The 12,191-nt window shown below is 43.8% G+C and overlaps 1 protein-coding gene across 17 annotated transcripts in view; it reads right to left on the minus strand.

Moving 5' to 3' along the window:
* The window catches only part of LOC110518458 (plectin), a 160,168-nt gene that overhangs the window by 71,361 nt on the left and 76,616 nt on the right, over positions 1-12,191 (minus strand). For 2 of the 17 annotated variants that reach the window (XM_036973876.1, XM_036973875.1), the window contains exon 1: positions 11,200-11,294. The exons of the other annotated variants lie outside the window; for them this stretch is intronic. In XM_036973876.1, the coding sequence (XP_036829771.1) occupies positions 11,200-11,278 (79 nt within the window). In that variant the 5' untranslated portion in view covers positions 11,279-11,294. Of the gene's footprint in view, positions 1-11,199; positions 11,295-12,191 lie in introns of those variants that run through there. 17 annotated transcript variants of the gene reach the window in all.

Here is a 12,191-nt window from a genome sequence, read left to right on the forward strand (position 1 = left end):
CTCTCCAGAAGTTGTACCGAAACATTCAAGGGCCACGTTTATCAACTTTCAAAGTCGAATTACTCACCCATTGTTCCCCAACTGCAGTACATTATATACCATTTTGTAGCTCCCTACTTTAGACCGAATCGATGGGGTCGGTCACATATCCTAATCGAATTCTAATTCCTAACTCTATGATCCTACTAACCAATTAATTTCCCGCAGTACAAGCGAAAAACTAAAAAGAGATCTTCTGGGTGGCAGGTAGGCTAGCGGTTGGGCCAGTAATCAAAAGGTTGCTGGTTTGAATCCCAGAGCCGACTAGGTGAAAATAAGAGTGTCTGCTTAATGACTAAAATGTAAATGGTAATACCAAAGCATCGCCGTTGTGTCATGAATCACCAGCCTCAACAGACAACAACTGACAACATTGTTACATCCATTTAGCAAGTAAACCGATATTCGTTAAAAAGGGCTATGGCTTTATTATTCACACAGGTGAAGAGGTGTGTGTGTGTGTGTGTGTGCATGTCTAGGGTTAAGCGGGTGTCTCAGTGTGAATGTACTGTACAATCGGGATTCATCAGGTCTTTCTTCTCAACCAGACGCAGATATCACATTGTCAAGAGAGAAGACTAATTTGTATTTGATTTGCATCAGGCTTTACAAAGAGGGGGCTTTGAACATCATAGGTAGTAATGATGATGGTAACCTAAGAGGTGAAGTGAAGGGCTGTTAGATGGGCTGTCCAAAGATGCTCTATCGGGTTGAGGTCAGGTGACTGACCAGGCCACTCAGGTAAACTGAACTCACTGTCATGTTCCAAGTGATGTTTCTCCACTCCTCAATTGTCCAGCGTTGGTGATCGCGTGCCAACTGGAACCGCTTGTTCTTGTTTTTAGCTGATAGGAGTGGAACCGGTGTTGTTGTCTGCTGCAATAGCCCACCCGTGACAAGGCATGATGAGTTGTGCGTTCCGAGATGCCATTCTGCACACCACTGTTGTACTGCGCTGTTACTTGTCTGTTTGTGGCCTGTCATTCTCCTTCGAATCGCTCTAATCAACAAGCTGTTTTCGACCACAGGACTACCACTGACTGGATGTTTTGTTTGTTTGTCGCATCCTTCTCGCGTGAAAAGCACAGGAGGGGGGCCGTTTCTGAGACACTGGATCTGGCGTGCCTGGCACCGACAATCACACCACACTCAAAGTCACTTAAGGCACTGGTTTTTCCCATTCTAACGGGTATACACAGAAAAATCACTAGCGTTTACTGCTGATGAGTATTGAGGGAAACAGAGAGGTTTGGGAAGGTTTAGGAATGTGCACCGAGGAGAGATAAAAGTATGGTTTTCCAATGCCTCGCAAAGAAGGGCACCTATTGGTAGATGTGTAAAAAATAAATGATATGCAGACATTGAATATCCCTTTGAGCATGGTGAAGTTACTAATAACACTTTGGATGGTGGATCAATACACCCAGTCACTACAAAGATACAGACGTCCTTCTTAACTCAGTATCCTGGAGAGGAATTAAACCGTTCAGGGATTTCACCACGAGACCAATGGTGACTTTAAAACAGTTACAGAGTTTAATGGCTGTGATAGCAGAAAACTGAGGATGGATCAACATTGACAGAGTGAAAATAAGGAATTCTGTACAGAAACATAAATCCTGTTTGCAACAAGGCACTAAAGTAATAATGCAAAAAGTGCGGCAAAGCAATTAACTTTTTTTCTTGAATACAAAATGTTATATTTGGGGCAAATTCAATACAACACATTACTGAGTCCACTCTGTATTTTCAAGCATAGTGGTGGCTGCATCATGTTATGGATATGCTTGTCATCATTAAGGACTAGGAAGTTTTTCAGGATAAAAAAGAAAAGGAATTGCACTAAGCAAAGGCAAAAACCTAGAGGACAACCTGGTTCAGTCTGCTTTCTAACAGACACTGGGAGATGAATTCACATTTCAGCAGGACAATAACCTAAAACACAAGGCCAAATCTACACTGGAGCTGCTTAACAAGAAGACAGTGAATGTTCCTGTATGGCCGAGTTACAGTTTTGGCTTAAATCGGCTTGAAAATCTATAGCAAGACTTGAAAATGGTTTTCGAGCAATGATCAACAACCAATTTGACAGAGCTTGAAGAATTTTGAAAATAATAGACGGGCAAATGTGAAACAATCCCGGTGTGCAAATCTCACAGCTGTAATCACTGCCAAGATGATTATAACATGGTATTGACTCAGGGGTGTGAATACTTATGTAAATGAGATATTCATTTTCAATACATCTGTAAAAATGTCTAAAAACATTTTTTTAACTGTATCATTATGGGGTGTTGTGTGTAGATAGGTTAGAGAAAAAAGAAAATATGAATCCATTTTGAATTCAGGCTGTAACACAACAAATGTGGAATAAGTCCATGGGTTTGAATACTTTGTGAATGTAGTGTGTAAAGTACCCCTAAAAGAGTATAGAGGCCTATACAACAAGATATTCATTTTATACACGAAAGAGACCAGGGTCCAGTTGACCAATAAATTCATAGAATTTTTACATTGACACGTCTTCAGGTATCTGGGAAGATTAGGGGGAAAGGATAGTAAAAAGGGGTCAAATATTGTATAGAAATCACCTTCCTTGTTCCTAAATATAGCACTGATTTTCACACTTTAAAGATCTCACAGTACCCCTGAATTATTGTTGGTGGCTCGTCTTTCATCCGGTTAAGGAAAATGCAGTTGCAGGCCACAAATAGTCATTTTTGAAGAAGATTGAGCTGTGCTAAGGTAAGTGAGGGCCTATTCCCGACGACACCTAGTCCAAAGAGCCACAGGTCCATTCTTATAGGACATATGAACATGCTCCACAGCTTCATTTTGAAATTTTCCCCGAAAATTCTAATTCATGGGCAAGTCCAAAAAAAGATGGCCATGAGATGGCCTTTTTCCTTCTTATACTTACAACAGGTGTCAGAGAATTCTGCTTTAATTTATAACATATAAAAGGAGTCCTATGAGCCGCTTGCATAATCTTGTATGGGATCTTGCACCTTGTTGCAGGTGAACAGTTGTCTTGTGTGTTTAGGTCTTTCAGCTTTAAAACAGGAGATTGTCCACTAACCAGTATTCTTTAGTGGGAAATCCCATAGCTTTGATAAGGGTTTAAGGGCTTCACAGATAATGGGAGATACTTCCCCTAGATTAAATATCACTTAGAAAGAAATTCTCGGAATTTACAGTATGATGCTTATGTATACTAACTAGGGTGTGTTGTTGAGAAATCCCCTGATGAGGGCAGTGAGGTATAAATAAACTCTTAGCCTAGGACCGGATGTGTTTCCATGGTCCCAGAGCAACTCATAAATACAGCCTCAATGACTGGGACTCATGAGGTCCACATGAGGTCTGTACGTTGTTCCTCTGTGTTTTGGCAGGGTCAATTGCTCTGCCCTCTCCCCTCCTCTCAGAGGACACTGAACAGCATCCAAAGGCAACAATCTGAACCAAACTACATGTCTGATTTATAACTCTGCTCCCCATGTGTCCCCTGTTGCACATGTTGCATATGTCCACTGTTTATCTTGAAATTCTGGAACTTTCTGTTATGAATACCGTACCACACCAACACAGCTTTACAGGCAGAGTGTTGGTGTTAGGGGGATATGTGTTACTTCATACACACTCATGGTTCCTGGAATGATAAAAAGCACACAAGTGAATCAAATTGAATCACTCCCTCCCGGCCGGAATGTCGGTAGCAGCCTCCAGAGTAGGTGTGGGAGTTGTGATTGTTTCCAGGAAACACTGTGGAGCTTTCCTCCACACCAGAGACTCGGTGCCAAGCCAATCACCCCAGTCCTTTTATAGCATCAGCCTACTACAGAATTATGAGTGTTTGTGTCATCTCTTGGACAACAGAGAATTATTTGTGTGTGTACAAATGTAAGAAAAGATCCATTCAAATAAAAATGTAGCAACTCTTGAGTTACTGTAAAAGTAGGGTGACAGATAGGGCAGATGGCGCCGACATGTAGGGCAGCCGTGCTTCTAGTTCCTAGGCAACTTTTCAGGATTTTTTATTTGTTTTGTGTTATTTCTTACATTATTACTACATACAGCTGGGAAGAACTAGAGAGGACTTCTAGTCCGACTCAGGAGGCGTGCACACCACCCACCACTTCCGAGTATATTACTCGCTAATGTTCAGTCTCTGGATAATAAAGTTGACGAGCTCAGGGCGAGGATTTCCTTCCAGAGAGACATCGGGGATTGGTACGTACTCTGTTTCACGGAGACATGGCTCTCTCGGGATATACTGTCTGAGTCCGTACAGCCAGTTGGCTTCTTAGTTCATCGCTCAGACCGGAATAAATATCTCTCTGGTGGGGGTGTATGTTTCAAGATTAACTACTCAAGGTGTGATTGTGATAGCATACAGGAACTCAAGTCCTTTTTTTTACCCGACTGAGAATACCTCACAATCAAATGGCGATCGTATTACCTCCCAAGAGAATTCTCTTCGGTTATAGTCACAGCCGTGTATATTCCCCCTCAAGCCGATACCACGACGGCCCTCAAACAACTTGACTGGACTTTATGCAAACTGGAAACCATATATCCTGAGGCCGCATTTATTGTAGCTGGGGATTTTAACAAATCAAATTTGAGGAAGACTCTGCCGAAGTTCTTTCAACATACTGACAGCCGTACTCACGCTGCTAAAACACTTGACCACTGCTCCAACTTCCGGGATGACTACAAGGCCCTCCCCCGCCCTCCCTTCGGCAAATCTGATCACGACTCCATTTTGCTCCTCCTTTCCTATATGCAGAAACTCAAACAGAACTATTCAACGCTGGTCTTACCAATCGGAATCCACATTTCAAGATTTTTTTGATTACACGGACTGGGATATGATCCGGGTAGCCTCCGAGAAAAACATTGACGAATACACTGATACGATGACTGAGTTTATTAGGAAGTGTATAGCAGATGTTGTACCCACTATGGCTATTAAAACCTACCCTAACCAGAAATCGTGGATAGATGGCAGCATTCGCGCAAACTGAAAACGCAAAGAATCGCATTTAACCATGGCATTCCCTCCGTAAGGCAATCAAACAGGAAAAACGTTAGTAGAGAGACAAAGTGGAGTAGCAATTCAACGGCTCAGACACGAGACGTATGTGGCAAGGTCTACAGACAATCAGGGACTACAAAGGGAAAACCAGCCACGTCGGAGACACTGACATCTTGCTTCCGAACAAGCTTAATACCTTCATCGCCCGCTTTGAGGATAACACAGTGCAACCGACACGGTCCACGGTTTAAGCGTGTTGACCCTCGCAAGGCTGCCGGCTCAGAGCATGCGCAGACCAGCTGGCTGGAGTGTTTACGGACATATTCTATCTCTCCCTATCCCAGTCTGCTGTCCCCAATTGCTTCAAGATGTCCACCATTGTTCCTGTACCCAAGAAAGCAAAGGTAACTGAACAAAATGACTGTCACCCCGTAGCACTTAACTTCTGTCATCATGAAGTGCTTTGAGAAACTAGTCAAGGACCTCCACCTTACCTGACACCCTAGACCCACTTCAATTTGCCTACCGCCCCAATAGATCCACAGACTATGCAATCGCCATCGCACTGCACTAGCCCATCTGGACAAAAGGAATACATATGTAAGAATTATGTTCATTGACTATAGGTCAGCATTCAACACCATAGTACCCTTCAAGCTCATCACTAAGCTTGAGACACTGGGTCTGAACCCCGCCCTGTGCAACTGGGCCCTGGACATCCTGACGGGCCGCCCCCAGGTGGTGAAGGTAAACAACACTTCCACTTTGCTGATCCTCAACACTGGGGCCCCACAAGGATGCGTGCTCAGCCCCCTCCTGTACTCCCTGTTCACCCATGACTGCGTGGCCACACACGCCTCCAACTCAATCATCAAGTTTGCAGTGACAACAGTAGTAGGCCTGATTACCAACAATGACAAGACAGCCTACAGAGAGGAGGTGAGAGCCCTGGGTGTGTGGTGACAGGAAAATAACCTCTCACTCAATGTCAACAAAACAAAAGGAGCTGATCGTAGAAAAAGCAGAGGGAGCACCCCGTATCCACATCGACGGGACCGCAGTGGAGTTGGTGGAAAGCTTCAAGTTCCTCGGCATACACATCACTGACAAACTGAAATGGTCCACCCACACAGACAGAGTGGTGAATAACAGCACCTCTTCAAACTCAGGAGGATGAAGAAAGTTGGCTTGGCACCTAAAACCCTCAAACTTTTACAGACACACAATTGATGGCAACCTGTCATGCTGTATCATCGCCTGGTACGGCAACTGCACCACCCACAACCACAGGGCTCTCCAGAGGGTGCCCAACGCATAAACGGCAAACTACCTGCTCTCCAGGACACCTACAGAACTTGATGTCACAGGAAGGCCAAAAAAATCTTCACGGACAACAACCACCCGGGCCACTGCCTGTTCACCCTGCTATCATCCAGAAGGCAAGGACAGTACAGGTGCATCAAAGCTGGGACCGAGAGACTGAAAAACAGCTTCTATCTCAAGGTCATCAGACTGTTAAAAAGCCATCACTAGCACATTAGAGGCTGCTGCCCTATATACATAGACTTGAAATAACTGGCCACTTTAATAATGGAACACTAGTCACTTTAATAATGTTTACATATTTTGCATTACTCATCTCATATGTATATACTGTATTATATTCTATTCTACTGCATCTTAGTCTATGCCGCTCTGATGTTACTCGTCCCAAAATGTATATATTCTTAATTCCATTCCTTTACTTTAGATTTCTGTGTATTGTGTCAATTGTTGTGAAATTGTTAGATATTGCTTGTTAGATATTACTGCACTGTTGGAGCTAGAGACAAGCATTTCGCTACAGACCACAATAACATCTGCTAAACACATGTTTATGACCAATAACATTTGATTTGATTGGATTATCTTTGTTGTATTTGCAACCTCTATATCGATCTACATGAGAAAGGATTGCCATTAACCTGGATTAAACTGTAAACCACATGTAAAACATGTTCTGCCTGAGAACTAGACTGATGAAGTCAGTATGTACCAATTATGCAAAACACTTCCAACACTTTCAACCGTCTGGGAAACACCCTCTCAAAACTAACCAGCCTCTGAATATCACACACCTACTAGATACACACTATGCATAATAGGTGTAGAAAGAAAGAAAAATCCTTCAAAAAAAGGTAGAATTTACATGAACAACAGTTTAAATATTTGCATGACCCCCTAAGGAAGGATTTGCTAGGTATGGTTGCCTAGGGCGATGGTAAACAAACACAAATGGAAAGGTTAAAGTTCAGAGAGAACGAAAGGTGATGCACCTTGTGCATGAAAGAGAGAGTTTTAATGGTTTTACTTAGCCACGCCCACTTCCAGTGACACTGACCCTGTATATAGCTTCCTCTCTTATTTTGTATTTCTCATGTTTTCTTTACTATACACTATACAGTATATATATATATATATATATATATATATATATATATATATATATATATATATATATATATATATATATATATATATATATATATATGCCCAATCTGCAAGCTCCACCTAACAGTGCAGCAATCAACATAAAAATATCACAACCAATATTTGTTCAGATTTTTCATTATTGGTTGTGATATTTTTATGTTGATTGCTGCACTGTTGGGTGGAGCTTGTAGGTTGGGCATTTCACTGTACTTTAAACTTTAACTTTACAATTAAACTTGAACTAGGTCAGGTCATGATAGCCTCTTCCCGTTCCAGTGGGATCGTATTCATTACCTGTTTCAGTCCGTTTGGTGCCAAATGAATGTGACCTAGTACAACAGAGCCAAACTACCTATCCAATACAGAAGCAGGGGAATTGGACACTGTATAATATACCTGCTATTATAAACTGGGTGATTTGAGCCATGAATTCTGATTGGCTGAAAGCCATGGTATATCAGACAGTATACCACAGGTATGACAAAATGTTCAGTTTTACGTTGGTAACCAGTTAAATAGCAATAAGCCTCCTCTTGGGTTTGTGATATATAGCCAATATACCGTGGGTAAAGGTATGTGATCCTCACTACTCTCATCATCACTCTGTATATTAAGGATGTGATCCACCTAAGGAGCCATTGAGTGGGGTTGGGGGACAGACCTGTCATCATGCAGGCCGCTTACAGTGACAGAGGACAGTTGGAGAACAGATACCCTTGATACCACCTGGTCACTGTCACTGCACAGGAAGAGCATCAATCACCAAGAGTACCCAAATGTACTTAACCCTTTTACTGACTCTGATGAGACTTCCTCCCGCTGCATTCCCCCAGCTACTTAACCCTTTTACATCCTCCTGCTGCATTCCCCCAGCTACTTAACCCTTTTACTTCCTCCTGCTGCATTCCCCCAGCTACTTAACCCTTTAACTTCCTCCTGCTGCATTCCCCCAGCTACTTAACCATTTTACTTCCTCCTGCTGCATTCCCCCAGCTACTTAACCCTTTTACTTCCTCCTGCTGCATTCCCCCAGCTACTTAACCCTTTTACTTCCTCCCGCTGCATTCCCCCAGCTACTTAACTCTTTTACTTCCTCCCGCTGCATTCCCCCAGATACTTAACTATTTTACTTCCTCCCGCCGCATTCCCTCAACTACTTAACCCTTTTACTTCCTCCCGCTGCATTCCCCCAGACACTTAACTCTTTTACTTCCTCCCGCTGCATTCCCCCAGCTACTTAACTCCTTTACTTCCTCCCGCTGCATTCCCCCAGCTGCTTAAGTCCTTTACTTCCTCCCGCTGCATTCCCCCAGCTACTTAACTCTTTTACTTCCTCCCGCTGCATTCCCCCAGCTACTTAACCATTTTACTTCCTCCTGCTGCATTCCCCCAGCTACTTAACCCTTTTACTTCCTCCCGCTGCATTCCCCCAGCTACTTAACCCTTTTACTTCCTCCTGCTGCATTCCCCCAAATACTTAACCCTTGTACTTCCTCCTGCTGCATTCCCCCAGCTACTTAACCATTTTACTTCCTCTTGCTGCATTCCCCCAGCTACTTAACTATTTTACTTCCTCCTGCTGCATTCCCCCAGCTACTTAACTCTTTTACTTCCTCCTGCTGCATTCCCCCAGCTACTTAACTATTTTACTTCCTCCTGCTGCATTCCCCCAGCTACTTAACCCTTTTACTTCCTCCTGCTGCATTCCCCCAGCTACTTAACTCTTTTACTTCCTCCTGTTGCGTTCCCCCAGCTACTTAACCCTTTTACTTCCTCCTGCTTCATTCCCCCAGCTACTTAACCTTTGATGATGCTTCTCTGCTGTGTTCCACTTGCTGCATGTGTGTGTGTGTGTGTGTGTGTGTGTGTGTGTGTGTGTGTGTGTGTGTGTGTGTGTGTGTGTGTGTGTGTGTGTGTGTGTGTGTGTGTGTGTGTGTGTGTGTGTGTGTGTGCGTGTGTTCACAACATACATGACATAGTGGATGTTATTCTACCTAGATGCCAGGTCATGATATTATTGTGGTTTTTCTCTGTAGGAGCCAAACATTGATGCTCTTCCTGTTCAGTGACAATCACTTAGTGGAGCCCCCAGCTACGTAGACCTTTACCAACTCTGAAAGGTTAACAGAACGTTATCATTTTGGGTGTGGTGGATGTTATTCTAGCTAATTACTGGGTCATATTCTAGCAGCCTGACATGTAAACAACAGTTAGCCTACCCATGTGTGGGGTTACACAGAACCCTTCATGCGTTTAACCTATCGTCTGTGTCATTCCATATGACATTACCCATCACAGATCTGATGTTGATTCAGGCTAGCACCTTGAAGACATCAAAGTGTTCCTGTTGAATGGCTGGCCCTATGGATTTCTACATCTCTCTGTAACTCTATCTGTCTGTCCGCAGGGTGGGGACATCCCTTCCCTGTCTCCAACCTGACAGGTGCATTAAACCATGACCCTAGTAACAGTGCTTAATCCCACCTAAAAGGATACAAGGCAACTTTCAACTCTCACAGGTGGGCACACACACACCAGCCCGACACCGACGCCGACAGGCATAGCCTTATACATGACTGAAACAGGTTTGGGAGCTTACACATTGTTCACATCTGACAGGCCCTCATCAACTACCTTACAACAATAAGCATAGCTAAGTCTCGCTGGGGTGGAGGTGGGGTGGTCAGGCGGAGCGCCTCAAGCTTTCTCAGTGCTGTGACTTGTCAAGATGGCTCTGGTGGGTCTAACGGATCACAGGAAAACCTGCACCACGAGACAAGGTGATGGGCTTCCCATGTTACCATGCACTTACTGAGTAATGAGAGCTTAGCCCTTTGCTGCTGCAGTAAGGTCACTTCAATCACGTACCGGGTGCTGACGTGCTATCAGCACGGAAAGACCCCGCAACCTTCACGGCTTGCCACGGGTTATGCCCTCCGACCACAGAGGTCAAGCATGAAAGTGACCGCCTTAACACGCAACCTTTTCATAAAGGTGAAGCTGGTGTAAGCATGCAGGCCGAAATTAGCATGTTGTAAGCCGATTCAATCACAGCAAATCAAATCAATGTTGGAAGTACTGGAAGGCACTTATGACCCTCATATTAATTTCAATCTGAATCTAACGGATAAACGGCCTGTTCTTTGCTAATGCCAAGATGATATAATATTGTAAATACTGTAGCTGCTATTTATTCAGAGAGGCTTGATAGATTTTCAATTCCTAGATTTGTGATATAAGTAATGACCTTTCAAACCTTGGACACTGATTCAGATCCAAAGAATAACAACTAGCGTGATATTAACAGATTAGCTATGCCCCCCCCCCCCCCCCCCCCCAATGCCTCTCTTACCACATGCCACGACTGCTAACATGACTAGGATAGTAGCCAGCATTTAGAGGGTTAACTTCCAACAGAAGAGGGCTGAAGAGAGTAAAGCAAAAACGAGAGAGAGACAGAGAGTTACTGTAGGAAGAGAGAGGGCTGGTGAGAGAGAGAAGTAGAGGAAAAAGGAGACCTACTGAATGGTACAGCCGGCTACTCTATGACTTTGACTCTCCTTTACTTAAGGTTAGTGTGTCTCCTTAGTGGGAGACTACGACTGAAAAGCCCTTTCCCCTTTTCTCCCTATCTCCTGAAGTTCTCTTACCTTGCCTCTTCAGTCTCGTCAATCGCCAGACTGCGATCAGGGTCACTATGTGCCCCAAAACCACCAGGGCAGGGAACATGGGTCCTGGGGGGCTCGCCACAGCCAGCAATAGGACAGAGATAAGCCCAGGACAACTTTGGCAGCACTGACAGACAGGTGGTAGGGCATGGAGTGGGAGGGGAGTGGGGCCGTGTGGGTGTGCCAGAGGAGAAGAGAAGGTGGGAGTGTGGTTTAAAAAATAATGACAGGCAGTTTCAACCTTTCCTGGCCAACACAGTGAACCCCTAGCTTTCTCTCACTCGCTGCTACGCCCTCAACACTTCTTCTGTCCCTCATCTAGGCTTCTCTCTGTTTACAACACACTCTCTCTCTCTTTCTCTTTTCTTCCTCGCTCTACATTCTGAACGTATGTTCCCATAATGTATGTGTCTGTTCTGTAATAACCAGCGCACTCTGTGTGTTTACAGTGTCTGCTTTCACTGCAAAGGGCTGTCTAAGCTAAAGTGGATCTAGTCACACTGGGCATTTAACTAGACTCTGTTCATTAAACGTACAGACACACACACACGCAGTCAAAAAAGGCAAGATAGACTTCAAATGAAGGAACAGTTTTTAAATAACTACCACTGTAAAATGATGTCAAAATCCTATTGTCCCTCTTGAAACAATCTGATAATATGGTAATAATTTAAGTAAACGTTAACAGTAGGTGGGCGTTTACATTGAGAGTATTGTGTTCTTCCCACGTTGAATTGAACCCCCTCTCTGACTGATTCCATCCTAGAGTATCAATGTTAATTTTGTTCCCCTTTTCTCTCTCTCACTGCAGCCTAATCGCTCCCATATGTTCCCCAATGAATGCCCCCCCCCCCTCTTTTCCAACCTCTACACATACAGTACATCGTAGTTCAACTGAACAAGGATTTAGTTCTACAAAATTTCGCAGTGAAGTAGGTGATGCAAATCCCTTTGTTAGGTTAATTACAGCGGGA

Source organism: Oncorhynchus mykiss, chromosome 3, assembly GCF_013265735.2.
Source record: "Oncorhynchus mykiss isolate Arlee chromosome 3, USDA_OmykA_1.1, whole genome shotgun sequence".
Lineage (NCBI taxonomy): Eukaryota > Metazoa > Chordata > Actinopteri > Salmoniformes > Salmonidae > Oncorhynchus > Oncorhynchus mykiss.